Genomic DNA, 18,005 nt, shown 5'->3' with positions numbered 1-18,005 from the left:
TTGTTACTAGATCATATAATAACTTAAATGTTCGTTTGTTGCATTCCTGTATTATTATTCAGTGTGTTTCCATGCACTATGGAAGGTTCTCTTAAAGTAGGCATTTCTTTTGGACATGAAAGTCCGCTCTAAACCAAGGAATATTACATTAACCAATTTTTTCTACGATGTTGAAAAGACACTTTGATTTAATGTAGGTTAGAAATTGTTCTGGAGAATCTGATTTTGGGAATGATTTAAAGTACCTTTTATTTAACTTGTCTCATAAAGATTTTTCTTCTCTTGATTGGGGAATATCACCTGTCAAGGAACCCTTTCTTCATTTGATGGTCTCATTATTTCCTATTGCTACTTCTATTTTTGTGGTAAGACTTACGAATAAGGGACAATCTCAAGTAGACAGTTCTTATGGGGCGTAGGCCTCTCAAAAGGTAACAGAAGTTTCTTCTTTCAAAACCAAAATTGGAAATGAATTTTGACTTCTGATGATCATATACTCTAGATTTTATTAATACTTCATTTTTCCGTATACAATTGATATGATAGCAGATTTTTATACAAAATCAATTAATGTATATGACGTCTTGAATATACAGTTGATTCTTAAGGTTAGTTGTGTAGTTAGATGTAAACATTTGATTCAGGCAAGACCACTAATCATGTAAAATTGCTCCATTTTTTGTTTAAATCATCAAATTCTATGGTTAACAAAATCAAATAATTGACTTACTTTTCGAAACCAATAGTTTAGTACACGTCTATCGTTTGTCAAAATCAGGGTACTATAAATGCTATTTATTTTATGGTATCCTTTTTGCCAGCAAATTTGACTAAGGTGATAACGTATACTTATTTCAAGTTGTCACTACTCTCATTTGTTGGAATAATCAATAATTGAAAAAACCCAAAAGCCCCAAAAATTTTACTACTCTTTTTACATCTGAAATGACAACAAAATATTAGAGATTATTTGGCTCTTACTTCATTCGTTTCATATTTGTTGATCATCATATTGAAAATAGATGTTTTATATTAATGGTTCATTTTACTAAATCCAGAAAACATTAATTTAATTATTTCTATATTATTACTAGTAATTTTTTTTAAAGTGTTCATATTTATTTGTAAAATTCGTAAAAGTTTTTTAGGGGTAAATTAATAAATTATCTTCTTATTTATGATTTCTTAAGCATCATACAAAATAAAAAGTGATCAACTAATATGATAGTACTATTTTATTTGGATGTCCTTTTGCTTTTGATTATTCCAACAAAATTCATATTCCAAATATCAATCTTGATCCTTAGCTTAAAATAAGTTGTTCCTCTTCTTGCAATAATACCTTATTAGGCCCCTAAAAGTCATCTTCTTCTCTTTTTTTTCCTATTACTTTCTCATGTTTTGTTTTTAGGAAGGGTATTTCTTGTATTACAAAAAATATATTACACAGAAAATGTAAAAGTCTTCGTTATAAAAGTATTTAATCATCTGAGAAATCAACTCTAGTAAAAAAAAACTCAAGCCCAAAAACCGAGGAGCAGTTGATTTTTTAATTATTAACCAAACAGGACAAATAAAATAAAACAAGCTCTACCATGACTTGCTGCCTAACAGAAGCCAAGTTTGTGTCAAGTCTATTATTGGATGTGGGCATTCTCTATCTTATCTCCTTTCTAATAATGATAAAGATAAAAAATGTCTTTTTAAAATATACAATATTGAGTAATTCTAATTGTGAAGTCTTTCTATTTGAATTAATAACTACTCTACTAATTAAAGAAGGAGCTAAAAAATGTAGGTAGAAGAAAATAGTTCCACTTTTTCTCCTTTTTTTTTTTAATCTTATAATTCGAAATAAGCTACAAATATAAAAGAAGGGAATAACAAAGAAATAAAATAAAAGAAAGATGATTGTCTTTATGAAGAAATTTCTCTAGTTTAATTTTCTCCCTCTTTTCGTTTGTCAAATCACATTTTTATTCTTTTCCAAACTTGTAGAGCACCAAGAAAATCATTTCCTTTATATAATTAAGCTACAAATATCTAACACTCCCTTCCGTTTAATTTATTTATCTGATTTTGACTTGATATTGAGTTTGACAAAGTAAATACTAAGATTTTTGAATCACGTGGTCTTAAATTAAAGTTATGTGGCATGTATCAAAATATCTTTAATTTTATAATTTTAGATATGCAACTCGTAAAGTTAAAATTAAGGAGTTGTCAAAAAAAATAGAAATATTTTTTCAATGAATTAAAAAGGAGTAAAATAAACAAATTGAAACAAAATAATAACTTGCTCTTAAAATAGCTAGCCGCTATTTTGTGACAAATGTATAACTTGGAATTCTAAAAGAAAAAGAAACGCCAAACAGTTTTTTGTTACATTACTTTTCTTTTCTTTTTTTCTCTTTTCATAGGTGAAGCATGCGTAGGAAATGAAAAAATAACGATAAAAAAAAAAGGCTATGGTATATAACAATATCGATGTGAAAATAATAAGGAAAAAGGTAGCATGGTGAGTCACGAAACACTACAACGCAACCAACTTTATGGCTTACAATATAAAGGTAATTTGTCTTCTTTAGCCATTACATGTATAGTTAAAAATTTAGGCATGGTTCAGTCGAATTTAATAATTTATATATATATATATAATGTGTTTGTATTAAAAAGAAATATTAAATATGTGTAAATATTAAGCGTAGAATTTAATTATTAATACTTAAAATGGCCGTTTTAAAATTAAAATTTTGATTTTGGTTGCTAATGTATCTTGAGGATTTGTTATCATTGTTTATCTAAAGTGTACTTTTGAGAAATGGATACTACAATTCTTCACGTCTTTTAATTGATTCTCTCTCATATTTGTTTACTTAAGTTTGAGATAACGATTTATTGTTATACAGTTAAGGTTGCGATTTTGATAAATAAAGCTTAAAAGTTTAGCTTCGCTATTTTTATATGAATTAATGTACATTGTATATGTATGGATTATCACAATTTTTTCAACTTGGTGATGAGTTTCTGTAATTACTGATCTGATTAATTTAAATTTATATCGAATAAACACACTAAAAAGATAAACACTCCTTATCAAGAACTTCTTCAAGCACAAACAAAAGATTATCAACCATTATATCACATTTATTAGTTTTGAGAAAACTAATAACTTACGGTCAAATTCAGGAGTATTTTCAATACTCATCGGAAAAATAATTGTGCATATCTCACGTGCCATGTCTTGAAATCTGGTAGACTGCTGACGTGTAATACCCAGAAAAACAGTTGTTCTGTTTTGATTAATGCAATTTCTATTTTAGTCCCACCTAAAATTATACCCCTAATTTTTAATTCAACGAATCTTTTTTTTTTTCAACAGCAAATCAAAACTAATACCACTAGTGTATGTTATATCTAGTTTGGTGCGCAATAACTTTTCTACCCTCTTTTTTCACATGCCAAAATTATTTCCAAATACTATACAAACATTATCACCTATAGTATTTTACTTCAGATATAATATATAAATATGCCCTTTAACTTGATCTCATCTCATATTTATGCCCTTTAACTTTGAATGTACACAAGTAGACACTTAAACTTGTATAAAGTTGAACAAATAGACACGCACATCTTACGTGGCATCTTACATGACAATTTGAGTCTATGTGGCGTCCTACATGTATTATGTCACGTAGGACTCATGTGTCCACTTGTACACATCCAGAGCAGGGCGGCTCAACGTAATTGGGGGCCTAAAGCAAAATTTCAATTGAGGCCTAACAAATTTCATATATATTTATTTTTAAAATTATTTTTATAACTATTTAGATGCAAATTATTACTTAATTTTTTTTATAAATGATTTTTTCGAGTACTTCTTTTTATTTAAAATGATTAGTTTTAGGTAAAATTTTATCAATTAACATTGAAAAATATTATTTTATTAAAGCAATCATTATATGAATTGTTAGCACAATTCTATAAGCAATAAGTTGACAAATTTTAAGCAAAAATGAGTTTAAAAAAATAAATAATGTGAATGTTAGAAAAGAAATATAATAAAAATATATATATACACTTTTTATTATAAATAATTAATTTTTTTAATTAAAAAATAACACATAATTTGTTCTTGGTAAAAATTTGAGGCCTTCCAAAATTGGGGGCCTAAGGCACATGCCTTAACTTTTATAAGGCAAAGCCGCCCCTAATCCAGAGTTGAAGGACATGAATGTAAAATAAGACCAAGTTGAAGGACACATTTATGTATTATGCATTTACTTTAAATAGCATCATTGATTGACAAAAAAAAACGTAAAATTTGGAACTTTTATTAAAATATGCAATTAGAACAATCGAAGGTGATTTTCCGTAGATTATATATCCTCCTCTGCATGGTTCCACCAACCAAGTAAAAGATAAAAATTATAAAAAATGAAAACAAATAGCTTGTTCGAACTTTACATGATTACGTAAAGAATGAAATGTAATTTAATTAATTAACATTAGGTTTACCTAACTAAGATGTTGACAATAAACTAGTGGTGGGTCCTTACCACGATAGTACAATATGCCAAAGTATATCAATTATTATATAAATACAAAAGGACAGGACCATAAATACACCTCATTGTGGCCTCTTCTTGTTGGGGAAATCTGAGTGGGCACTCCAACTTGAAAGTTATTTCACAGTTGAACCTTTTGGTCCTTACAATAAATTGATCATCTAACATATGGTTATGTTTGACAAAAAATTAATCTTATATACATTCTACTGGAATGGAATTGCTCAGATGGTAAGTAGGTTAAAAAAAAATGGTGTTATCGTGCGAATCGAGAAGGTACAGATCTAGGAGTTGGCACAATAACATCACGATCTGTCTTCATTGAATTGAGTCGATCTTGAATGGTTTTGTCAAAAAGTCTGTTATCTGGATTCTCCGCATAACAAACGTAGTAACTACTCACACAAGCATGAGGCAAAGCCATCGCAATCCTCGTCTGCAATCCACCAAAAATACATTATTTTTAAAGGATCTGACAGCTGATGGTACTTTTGAAGAGTCCGAGCAACATAGCAAATATATAAAACAATAGTGAAGTAGAAAAGACTAACCAGAAGGTAACCAACGTAGGCAGATAAAAGGGACAATGTGGCTGTGAAATTGGGATAAACAGTGAAAGTCCAAGCACCAATCACAATAACACAAATAGAACCACTACAAACTCCAGTCAAGAAGCAAATGGCACTTGTCATGTCTGAATCTACAATTGTCTCCATTTCTCTTTTTTCAAATAGCTCCCACGTGTCTTGTGATGCCTTCACAAAGCTCTTACCATACGTAGCAATCTAACAAAATAATGAGTATAATTTTTCAGTCGATATTTGTGTATATTCATCGCGCAACTACGTATACAAGTGAATTATTGTGTGATGGGCCCAACGTGACGAGATTCCGAATAAGCGCGAGTTATATCATCTATGTATAAAATTAGTATATATTTGTTGAAATAATTGAGAACACATAAGAAGGAATATTGACATCTCATCTCACACAGCACTAAAGGGAAGGGGGAATTATGACTACTAACTCTATATATTAAAAGTAACATTTAATAAATTGGAAACGCCTGTAATATGCTATAAATTGAAAATGACTAATACGCTATAGTATGAAGACTTTTTTAAATATAGATGTGGATAATGTTTTTATTTTAGGAATATTAATTCACAAGATAACAGTAAACATCGATGTTAATCAGACTCTTTTATCATTTAGAAATCCCCAGAGCATCCTAATTAAAAAGCCCATTTCAGTTTTTGGATACATCACATTTTAACATACTTTACACTTAACCAAGTCCTAATATGCAAAAGAAACTTTAAATTTAAATTTAAATAAGAGAAGTTCAATAATACAAATAACAACAATTTCTTTCACAAGTTATTCAATTATATTTATAATTACATTTTTTCAATTAAAATTGAAAAGAAAGAAAGAAGAAAACTTGAAGAGTTATGAGTGAGTGAATATTATGGAAGATCATGATTCAAATTGTAGTTGGGATCAACAAAATGTCAAGTCGTTTCTTTATGTCCGTTTAAGTTTTGGTGAACAAAGTAATCTGATACTCAACAATTCATATTAATGGAACCTAATAACATAATCAAGATACGCACAAGCAGGTCCAGACAACATCTCTAAAACTAAAGAATGTTTGAAGTACCTGCACATATGCCCAGCCATTGCCGCGCTTGAAGATAGAATCCATGATTTTCAATCCACAATGAGCACAACAAAACATGAACTCATCTTCACCTTCAAGCAAATTCAATGCACGAGCCACAACCCTCAGAACTTCAATTGTAGGAACAAACAAAGAACCAAGACAAGCACTTCCAAGATTCACAGACAATGCCCTCTGGAAACAAAACTGTGTACTAGATTGCATCCCTCTAAGATAATACAGCCCAATCACTCTGCTAACCGTCAAATTCACCACATTCCTCATCACTTCAGTAACCCAAGCCATACTCAAAACCAACCCGATGATAACCAATGGTGGGAAATAGAAATTTATAGCCCCAATCACAGCCAAAATCCACATTGACATCCATAAGAATCCAGCAGCTAATGTTAGATAAGTTGGATGATTCAAATCGCCAAATTTAGGTACAGGTTCAAGTGATTTGATTAGAATCTTTGTACAAAACTTAATTCTTGGTGTCACCCAACAAGAATACAGTCCATTTCCAATTGCAAACATGATTAACACAACTCCAACACCATCAGTTGATGGTCTTTGGAAGCAAATTAATAGGATTCCAGCTGCTAATGTGAAGATAAACGAACCCCAAAGTATGAAATGAACCATGAATGTTGGCCACATTCTCATTGCCTTTTGCCATGTAAATGCTAGTGTTATGCTAAGTAAAGAAGCTGCTTCTACTTGTGGAAGAAAAAACTTTAATAACCTCTTTTCTTTTCTTTGTGCTTCCCCTGCTTCTAGTAGACCTTGTATCCCTTTGAATACAAGAAAACAAACTAGCCCAATTGCACCAATCATGTGTACAAGGAACAGAAAAAGTGAAAACTTGTTTGTGTAGGATCTTGAATTCAGTGTTATTACTGAAGGCTGCAGGTAAAAAAAAGGAAAAACCAAGAAGAATTATTTTCAGATTTTACTCAAATATTGGGAAAACTGAAAACTTGAAGACACATCAAAAATGAAAAAGAATTTCAGCTCTATTTGATACTCCATGATCAGTCACGAAGAAGCTAAAGGATGTTCAACATCTATACCTATATGTTAAAAATAATTTTAATCATTTATAAACTGAAATATTCGAACCCCTTGCCCCTGGCTTGCTCCCCGCAGTGGCGGAGCCAGAATTTTCAATAAGGGGTTCAAAATCTAAAAAAATAAACACATGAAGTAGTCGAAGGGGTTCGAGATCTACTATATATACTTAAAAAATTATTTTAACCATGTATAAATCATATAATTTTCCGCCGAAGGGGTTCTGAACCCCCTCATAATAGGGTGGCTCCGCCACTGCCCCCCGGTCCATGATAGAATTTATTTTTCGAAAAATAAAATGAATTATTTTCTAAGAAATAGTTTTGTTGTTTGATTGAAAAATTGAAAATAATTGTGACATAAAAATAATTTTTGCCCAAAAATGAAGTAAGTTATATTTTCTACTTTTGTTCAAAATGGAAAAAAATTATTCTTTAATAAATGAACCTCAAAAATGACTTACTATTTTCATTTTAGAAAAATGTTTTCCATTGTACCTAACACGCCCTTCTATGTTAAGCTCAGAAACATACTTGAGGGGTAACAGCAGGGGTTGAGCGAGTCTGAGAAGGAGCCGGAGAAGGGTGGTGCTGAGACGGAGCTGGAACCGGAACCGGAACCGGCACCGGAGAATGGCGGTGCTGAGACGGCGCCGGCACCGGAGCCGGAGGATGGCGGTGGTGAAATGGATTAGGAAAATAACGGTGCTGACGATGTTGAGAAGGTGCCGGAGCGTTATAAGGAGAAGGAGAAGCAACTCTAGTTCCGGCATTCATCACAAGCCTCAAAGGATTCGTAGCACTCAATCTTTGCATTCTCGACATGTGAAAATTCTCACCGCCTATTTCTGCCGGTGGCGGCGGCGGGGGAGGCTGGCCTTGAAATCCCCTTTGTTGACTATCCATATCACCTTTCTCCACATCTCTCTCTTCTTCATCTCGTATCTTCGGCTCCTTTTCTCCATTTTCCTCGTCAACTACCTAACAATAGACAGAAAAATTTTAAAAAACTCAATTTCACTTTTAATCACCAAAAAATTGAAATGAAATGAAATAATGGAGCTGTATGTGCTTACAGGTTCTACAGTACCCATGAACGACGGGAAGAGTGCGGCGGCGCGTGGATGAAAGTAGATATTTATTCGTTATGGGGGCAGAGGAACGTTAGATTTTGTTGGTATGTGAATTGTGGTGGTGACTGATGCTATTGGTTGGCGCATCAAAATATTGCTTTCACCGAAGCTTTTATTTACTTGTTGAAGACCAATTTGGTAAAAACATTCCAAACGTGCATCGTACGGCGCGTGTTTACACGATCCATGTCTGCTGCTGTTTCTCGCACGTGTTCCATTTTAGTTGAAAATATTCTGCACCAGTTTCGTGTTTTAAAGAGCTGCTATTGGGTGTGGGGGGGAACAGAGCCGATTATTATGGGATTAAGAGCCTGTTTTGTTCAATTTATTTTAAGTATTTTTATAATGTTTGAATAAAAAAATATTATTAGACATTTATTTTTAATAAAAAACTTATTTATAAATCTAAATTTTTTATTTATGACTTTTAAGTTATCGGTAAAATATAAGGTCACATGGGGAACAAAAAGGAAGTAAAGAACAAGTTGCAGGCTGCTAAAGTGGTGGTTGGTGTGGCACAAAAATATCCGATTCATTTTTAGAGACTGAAAGCAAATATACTTTTATTATTTTACTGTATATAACTTTTTTAGAGGAATTTTATATTAGTGTGCATGATGTAAATAAAGTTATTTTAAATTTTAATGCAAATGAAAAGTTCTTTTTGGTGGTTGATCAGTGAGTGCCAGAATACTATTGAAATCTATACTATATTAAAAGTTTAATAGTAATATTAACAAATCTCTTCGGAACCTTTATAAATAGAACATATTTCTTCTTCTTTTTATTATTATTATTATTATTAGAGTATCAAATTGTAGAGTATTTTAATGAGCCACTTGACGGTAAGGAGAGGAGTCACTATTAAACAGGCGATTCCAGCTTTTTATTGAAGTAGGATGCTTATATAATTTTTAGAAATTAACACTACAAGAAAAATATGAATTACATGAGGATTTTCCTGAGGATCAATATGAAAATCCGTAGGAAACTTATTTTCCTGCAAATTTTCATACTAATTCCCAGGAAAATTCTCATGTAATTCACAGTTTTCTTGTAGTGTAATAATATATGGATATTAATTAAAACAAGTAATATAAAATTTAAAACTAATTTGTTATAACATAAAACTACTTCCATCCATCATTGGGAAGTCATTTTCATCTTGATTTTTTTTCCCTGATAATCGGACACTAAAAAAATGTCTTTGGGTTTGAGAAATAGCACATTTGTTAGTGGGGAATAATTAAATGATCAATGTAGGTATGAAATACCAATTATTTGGGAATATTTTTACCTTTGGTAGTACGGATTCCTTAAATCTTATGATACCAATTATTTTTTCTTTGTCTCAATCCATATGATACACTTTCCTTTTCAGTCATTTTAATTCTTTAAAAAAAAAGATACATTTTTAAAATGTTTATTTTACCTTTAATGAGAAGAGTTATAATCATACAAACATCGAAGGTTTATGTTAATCCACAAGTTTCAAAAAAAATTATTCCATCTTCAATCAAAACTATATCACATAAATTGATGGAAGAGAGTAATATCTTTTACATAATTGAGGGTGAGTGGTCGTTTTCAATTGCGTAGCAATCCCCAAATATTATATAAATTTTTTGTCCCTAGTGGCAATCCTCAAATATTTGCTAACTAGGTCGATTATATTTGTTTCGAACATGTACCCATACTTTTAACCGAACATATTATATACTATGACGAATTACAGAACACAGATAATATAATTCTCAAATTTGTTTGCAAGCGACGATATACGAAGAACGATAGTACAACTAAAAACTAATTAACGTAATAAACATTAAAATTTAAAGACGAAGCATTCTAGCTTGTATTTATCGCACACCTCAAAATATAATTTACATTTTAGGCATGTTGAAAATAGTGTTAATTCAAAACTTAAATTTTTCTTTGAAGTGTTACACGATTTATAAACAAACTTAAACATCCCTCTAGAATTATGTACTATATATGAATTGACAAAATCATATATAGATGAGACATTCTTCTATGTAAATTATGGGTGGGTAGATATCTTTCTAGATTTGATGTAAACTTCTATAATCAAATGATGTTTCACTTTATGCATAAATACAGTAACATATTCGGTAGTCTCACAAAGTGGTGTTTGGAGAGGGCAGAATGTACACAAATCTTACCTTCTGTGGGACATGTTATTTTCAATAGATCATCGACTCTAGCCAAAAACAGTGTAGAAGAAAATGTAATGAAACTACCAGAGACAACTTTATGCATAAATATACTATAAATAATATTATAAGATTTGTAAGAGAAAAATACTAATTAAGCCCTCATGGATATGACTTATGAGATTTGTCTTTAGATAAATAAATAATATGACCGTTGAGAGATTAAAAGACAGAATCAGGTTGAGAAACCTGATATAAACTGACTGTGTCCCAAATTTTTTCAGTAGCCAAAACAGAGAAGCAAATAATGGTAATTGGTAGGTGGAAGGAAATTAATATATATATAAGTTTATTAATGCAACTGACAGGAAAGGACTTATATATTTATTGAACATTACAACATAAAAAGAATACATTTAAAAGCATGTTCCAAACTGAAAACAAAAAATATCTCACCAGAAATCTAACAGGCTGGCATCATCCAACCTGTGAATACTAGTTGTAAATATATTTCGGTAAAAGTTGGAAATGTAAATCGAATAATGTAATAGAAAATATCTTCTCATAGATAATATGCACACTGAACAATTTTAATAATTATCGCACATTCTGTATATTTATTAGTACTTTCCAGAAGGTTAAACAAAACAAAAAGAGATAGATTCAATATTTTTGCATAATCACATCATCATGGTTGGAAACTTCTGATTATACTTGTAACTAACCTATGTTTTTCTTCAAAGGAAAAAATTGTGCTGATTTTTCTTTTAAGTATTTGGAACTTATACACGCCATATGATTGTATCTAGTGATCTATTATGTTATATCAAGTGGCGAAATCAGAATTTTCACACTATATAAGATGGAACCGAGTTAAACTAACTTGAAGCAAATAACATTATGTCAAATAAGGAGTAAACAAGAGACGTTTTTTTTTCCCTGATTGTACTTTTCCTTAAACAAGGTACATGCTAATCGAAGAAAATAAAAACCCAAAAACGAAAATAGATCGATCCATTTAAAAAATAATAATAAGAGACTCAAAACTTGGTCTTAAAAAGATGAAAAGGAAGATCTTAGCAAACAAACTGGCATACAAAATTTTGTTTATACAATTGATTCCAAAGACACTACTTCTTTGCAGCACCACTGGAGGATTCAGGCTTTTTACTGGAGGTCTCAGGTTTTTTAAGTATACATAATTGACCACCATCCTTAGTAGCAAAAGTGGCTGCTTTTGTTTCGTTGCACTGATTAATAAACTTTGTCAATTCCTGGCCACAACAAAAGAACAATGCAGAATAATGAGACCTAGAGTTTGACATACATTATTTTCATATTCGACATTGCACAAAATACCGAAGAAGCAACAAAATAACTTAGTACACCTTGCATATACTAATATATGTTACGTCTGTATGTGTATCGAGTTTTAAAGTTTTACTTGTATGTCACATTAGTTAGCAAAGGAAGAAGCTATTCAAGAAGAACAGGACTAACAAGATTTGAGGAGGAAAAACATCACATGATTGTTCCAAGGAAATATGTTTACGAGAATTTTAACTTTAAAGAAATGTAAGTATATAAAATACTGATACTTGTGGAATCATGTAAAACACTTTGGGACATCCGACATCCCAAAATGGAAAGGTTATCATATAAATTGGAATAGAGAGAGTAGGCTAGTACTAAAACTTAAAAACCAGTGAACCCGGTACTCTGAACATCGGATATCTTTTATGAGGTCAATTAGTCAGACATGCTAAAAGGATGGTGCAATAGATAATCTGACAAAACACATCTATTTTTAAAGAATCATTTTAATTTCGTGCAAGGCTGCTTCTGTGTGGCAAGGATAAATAGTGATGCCACAAATCACATTGACACAAACTTAATTATTTGCTAAGTTAAAACAATTGGAATGTGAAGGCAGTCAATCAAGTTTACTTTCCTACCATTGGAAACACAGAATCAGCTTGTCATTTGCAGGATACCACTAAATACATTATTGTTTAAACCTGTTTATTAGTCAAGCAAATGTTTTGACTGAATTTTACAGTTGAAACTACAGCTACTTGACCAGAGATCAAGCTAATGCAATCAGTAGTTTTAGGAAATTAACAAGGTCAAAGGCTTTAACCTGTGCAAGATATCTAAACAAAACATGACTGGATATACCCAAACAACTCAGAAGGGAAAGCAAAGATAAAACCGAAATGAACTACAGATTGTGCTGCATTCCATTCTGGTGCTTTCTCTGCTCCAGTCAGTCCTTCTGTCCTAAATATATCAAATCAGCATAAATATCCTCCTGATAACCCTAAACTTCGCTGCCTGTGGCATCTATATATAAGTACTCAAAGGTTGTACAAAATAAAACGACTCAAAAACCAAGGTTGAGCAGAATTAATTTGTTTTGTAAATCTCTCAAAACTAAAGATTAACTTTGATCAGAGTCTAGAGTCTTCAGCTCTTTGAAGAAGAACATGAACCCAGATGTGTTATCCTACTATAGCACCCTAATCTTATTGAACACCCTCCTCAAACACTTCTTTTATTGTGTTTATCCAGGTCTCATGTTTCGTCTAGGAATACCAAATCAAGATCCCAGATTAAATGGACTGTGAAACTAAAGAAAGCCCTTTCCAGCAAACTAAGAGTTCTAACTATTTTCTTTCCATAAACCTTCCTCTCTTTTGAAAAGCATTATACGTAGAAGTATCATATTACACTTCCAAATCCAAATCATACATATTCATGATATTTGTCACAACTATAAAACTTCAACCACAGCTCTTCCACAAATTTTTTTCACACTTATCTGAACTTAGTTAAAGCAAAAGGAAAAGTAAGGGCATCTACTACTAACCATAATACAAACAAAAGAACCAAGTTTTAACAACAATAATTGATTGACCCAAAATGAAGAAATAAGGCATATAACTTCACAAGACTAACAAAGTCAAACCTCAGAAGAAAATAGCAATAATGTCATCACTAACCTCATTCTCTGACAGAGTGATTTAACTTAATCAATTGAAGTTCTAATGTCATCACTAACCTCAATTCTCCGACAGAGTGATTTACCTTAATCAATTAAAGTTCCCAACTTTGTATCCTACCCACCCCCTCAACCCCCAAAGGCCCCCTCTCTCAATTCTCTTTCTCCATTATTTATGAAGTTTGAGGTGTTAACTTTCATATATTAAAATTTTCCACCAAAAATTTGTAAAATCATCTAAACCCAATTACAAAGGTACAAAAGCTCAAAACAATGTTTCCACATAACAGATATTCAATATGATTGGGGGAAGGAAGCACATCAAACACCGATAAACTCAAAATACAAAATATTATAAACCTAGAAATCACAAAACATAATTAAAGAACACTCACCCGATCGACGTCCATCTGCTTTGTGTTCTTCGATGGTTTCACCGCTCTCTTCCCTGTAAATGAAATTACTTGTTACTCCCCATAGACACTGTAACACAAACGATGAAATTACAAACAAAGAAATACATATACCTTTGCGAATTTGAGGAGCTTTTCCATGTCGACTCGGTACTGGTTTCTTCTTCTGTTGACCTTTGAAAAGATTTGCCTTTTGTGTCATCTTTCAACCCCTTTCTATTTTGCTTTCAATGGATTCTAGGGTTTTTGTTGGATGGCTAGGGTTTATATTTACCCAATTTGGTGTATTGCGGTTCGGAATGAAAATATAGACCGACCGGGTCGGGTCCTTCTATCTGATTTCTGAACTATGGAGAATTTCGCTGCAAAAAAGGGTAAAATGGTCTACTCATTTAAAATAGAGCAACTTTCACATATAGCAAACATAGAAATCATATTTGTATGTTATAACCTATAGTTTGCATAATTCCGCTCCATAGCAAATTTTATGTTTGTTATGGAGCTTTTGATTGTATAATTCGCTACAAACATCCAATTTTATACAAATTGTTCAGTTTTGTATAAATTCATTTATACATTGTAATTTGTATAGTAAGATCTGTATTTGTATAATTAAAAGTGTATAGGACGAAAATATATGTATTTGTATTTGTAAATACACTTTTCTCTCGCTTTATACAAACACAAATGCATTTTATACATTTTATACCGAAATGTATAAAATGGCTAATTGTATACCGAAAATGACTAATTGTATACCGAATCAGATGACAAAAAAAGGAAATGTTTGCTACGAATTACAATTAAAATAAACTATGGCTATAGCATTTAATTTGAATTTATAGTTTGTTATTTCATACAATTTTCCCTTTAAAAGATAAGTCCATGTTTTTGTTATGGTGGAGTAAATTATATTTATCGAAAATTTTCATTAAATATTTGAAGTTTTGAAACTATAACATGTTTCAGTTAAATATTTAAATTTTACGGAAAAAATATGTGTGTTGTTGTAATTAACGTGTATCTTAAGTGTTGACTTGAGACTTTATATTGTAAGCCATTTATTTTTTAGTTAGACTAGATAGCTTATCTTTTTGTTAAATAATTTAAAAATTTATGACATTTTATTTATAATATTAGTTTTTTGTCGAAACATGTATTTCATGATGTTCATAGAAATCTAGTACTTTTAACTTTTATGTTAATTCAATTGAAATATACTAATTTGAATTATAAATCATTAATTTTTTTCATAATAATAGTTAGGAACATATCTTTATAAATTGATATATTTTCAAAAGACAATATATATCTTAAAATTTTTATTTGATACCACTTATAAAGTTTCTTGTTTATCTAGAATAATTGTGCATTCAAATAATACATGTTGTGTAATTACTAAGCTGATAATTACTATCTTAGGTGGCTTTTTAAACAGGCCTTTTAGAATATCATCATAATAAAACGATGACTAAATAAACATATTAATTGGTTTTTAAATATAAAAAAATTATGAAGTTATTCGTTTTCTCTCTTTGGATCTTCAGTCAATCACAACATTTTCTCCTTTTCAACATTACTATATTGTGCTTCAATAATCACTTTGGACTTCATTTCTCTTTCTTTTATCTCTTTTTTCTCAAGCTTCAGCCTTGTCTCCTCACTTTCATGAAGTATTTCTATGTTTTCTTAGCTCTTCTTCCAATTCATTAAGTTTTCGTTACTCAATAAAGTTACGTATTACAAATATCCACATTTTTTCTTCTTGTAACTCCAATATCTCTTCAGTCTTCACGGACCGCCATAAAAGATGAAATTATGTACTTTCTTAATAATACTGAAAAAAATTAAGAGGGAGAGTTGGCTTTAAAAATAAATATAATAGAATGCATTCAAATTAATACATACAATATATATCAGTCAACAAAGAGCAAATTAAAAATAAATCAAACTTAGTCCATATATATAGACCACATGATTTACTTGAATAACATATAAATAAATAAATCTGTTATATAATATAGAGAGCCATTGGGGATGCTCACTAGCTGTTGTCAACGGTCCCCAAACGGCTAGTTGTAATATTTTATTGGGCAAATTACAAAAATCACATACTTTTAAGTTAAAATTACAATATATTCCTTAAAAGTTTATAATTACAGAAATCCCTCAAACGGATACAATAATATAAGCGCTGATACATTAATCTGATGCGCGAGATACATTAATCGTTAAGTAAGATACATTACATTTTATACATGATACACTAATCTGATGTACATTTTATACATGATACACTAATCTGATGCACGAGATACAATAATATAAGCGCTGATACATTAATCTGATGCGCGAGATACACTAATCTGATGCGCGAAAATGAGGAATTTTGAAAATTTGTAAAACTTATAGGGGATAATGATAATAAGTAAATTAAAATGTGAAATTTCTGTAATTTTTCCTTTTTTATTTCTTATTTTAAAAATTTGGCAGGCTGATCATGTCAATCGGATTGGAACAATCCACAAATTTAATTCTATTCCGCATCTCACTACCCACTCGACCCCCTATTCCACCTAAACCTCAGGATCGGGACAATCAGGATTTGAATAAGGCCGAAATCGGATCAGGTTGGAACGTCATATTCCCCTGTCACTCTTACACTTTGTTTGGATGGTTGTTATGTATTGTTTCATAATGTATTGTATTGTACTGTATTGTGTTGTGTGTATTGTATCGTACTGTGTTTTTTAATGTATATAATGTTTGGATAGATTGTATCGTTTTATGTCGTTACATAATGTCACACATCCACAATTTGAATGGTTTACACCTACAAGAAAAGCAGGGTAAGTGATATAGTTACTATGAAAATATAGGGTAAAAGATGACATATAATTATTAAATAATAAATAAAGATAAAATGAGAAAAAAATATTAAGGTAACGACGTGATCACACCAAATTGGTTGTTACATAAAATGTGTCTTTTTGTTGTTACCTAACGATGAATTTAAACAATACGATACAATATAATTTAAGTAATAAAAATAAAAACGTTATATTTAAACTAACAATGCAATACAATACAACGGGTAACAACCATTCAAACAAGGTATTTAGCTTAGACACAAAAAAGTGAAATTTTATAAAGAAATAGTACATTTGGGTTAGAATCATAGAACTCATAAATTTTATGAAAAAACATGTGTATTGTTGTAATTAACGTGTATTTTGATTCCAAATTAATATCTCTTTTTTTTTTTAATCTAAAGTCTTAATTTTGGTGAATAACTATATACTAGTGATAAGAGGGAGTAGCTCGAATGGTAAGCACCCCTCACTTCCAACCCAAAGGTTGCGAGTCCAAGTCACCAAGGGAGCAAAACGGGTGGAAGCTCTAGGGAGGGGTAAAAAATGATACACTAGTATAATATCATTATTGTAAAACAACGCCTAAATAAACATTTTAATTAGCTATTAAATAAAGAAAAAAAAGGCATAATCTCAAACTATATTAGAAAATCTTGCAACGAAATATTGTAACACCTCGAAATTTGAAAATCTATGTTCAAAAGAAAAAGTCCAATTTTTGGGCACTATGGTAATCCACGAGTCCTATCTACGGGCCGTAGGCAGTCCTACGGGTCGTAGAAGGGGATTCGTAGACTTGGGTTTGAATTCTTGAAATATCAAGTCCCAATGGTTGACCTACAAATGGATAGGACAGGGTCGTAGGTCGTTTGACGAGTCGTAGGTAGGTCTCGTAGGTAAGTCTCACACTTAGTGAAATTTTAAAGCTTAAAGTTGGTTTCTACGGTTTGCATGAACGGGTCGTAGGAAGACCTATGAGTCGTACATGGGTTCTGTCAAAGATATGTGGTTTTTAAGGTCCAATACTTGATCTACGGTTGACAGTACGGATCATAAAAAAATTCTACGGTCCGTAGGTCTGAACTGTAAGTCGAGTCGGTAGTT

The 18,005-nt window shown here is 31.1% G+C and overlaps 2 protein-coding genes across 2 annotated transcripts; both read right to left on the bottom strand.

Moving 5' to 3' along the window:
- Positions 1-4,652: 4,652 nt before the first annotated feature.
- Positions 4,653-8,638, bottom strand: LOC125814838 (protein pns1). Its single transcript, XM_049494282.1, has 5 exons — positions 8,384-8,638; positions 7,842-8,288; positions 6,235-7,143; positions 5,123-5,356; positions 4,653-5,007 (listed from the first exon to the last, which is right to left on the bottom strand). The coding sequence occupies exons 1-5, from the start codon at positions 8,399-8,401 to the stop codon at positions 4,828-4,830; spliced, it is 1,788 nt and encodes a 595-aa protein (XP_049350239.1). The 5' UTR covers positions 8,402-8,638; the 3' UTR covers positions 4,653-4,827.
- A 2,914-nt stretch (positions 8,639-11,552) lies between these two features.
- On the bottom strand, positions 11,553-14,394 carry LOC125814848 (uncharacterized). Its single transcript, XM_049494296.1, has 3 exons — positions 14,143-14,394; positions 14,011-14,063; positions 11,553-11,888 (listed from the first exon to the last, which is right to left on the bottom strand). The coding sequence occupies exons 1-3, from the start codon at positions 14,228-14,230 to the stop codon at positions 11,745-11,747; spliced, it is 285 nt and encodes a 94-aa protein (XP_049350253.1). The 5' UTR covers positions 14,231-14,394; the 3' UTR covers positions 11,553-11,744.
- Between the last annotated feature and the right edge of the window lie 3,611 nt (positions 14,395-18,005).

This window comes from Solanum verrucosum, unplaced genomic scaffold (assembly GCF_900185275.1).
Source record: "Solanum verrucosum unplaced genomic scaffold, falcon-dt-bn FXZP01000034.1, whole genome shotgun sequence".
Taxonomy (NCBI): Eukaryota; Viridiplantae; Streptophyta; class Magnoliopsida; order Solanales; family Solanaceae; genus Solanum; species Solanum verrucosum.
Note: the sequence above shows the minus strand (reverse complement) of the source record. Positions and strands in the feature narration are given on the sequence as shown.

Coding starts and splice junctions, on each gene's coding strand:
- LOC125814848 (XM_049494296.1), bottom strand. CDS start 14,230: ATGACACAAAAGGCAAATCTTTTCAAAGGTCAACAGAAGAAGAAACCA. Junction 14,064..14,142: donor AGCTCCTCAAATTCGCAAAG/GTATATGTATTT, acceptor TTTCATTTACAG/GGAAGAGAGCGGTGAAACCA. Junction 11,889..14,010: donor AGCAGATGGACGTCGATCGG/GTGAGTGTTCTT, acceptor TGTTGTGGCCAG/GAATTGACAAAGTTTATTAA.
- LOC125814838 (XM_049494282.1), bottom strand. Junction 7,144..7,841: donor CCCCTGCTGTTACCCCTCAA/GTATGTTTCTGA, acceptor TTTTACCTGCAG/CCTTCAGTAATAACACTGAA. Junction 5,357..6,234: donor ATGGCTGGGCATATGTGCAG/GTACTTCAAACA, acceptor TTATTTTGTTAG/ATTGCTACGTATGGTAAGAG.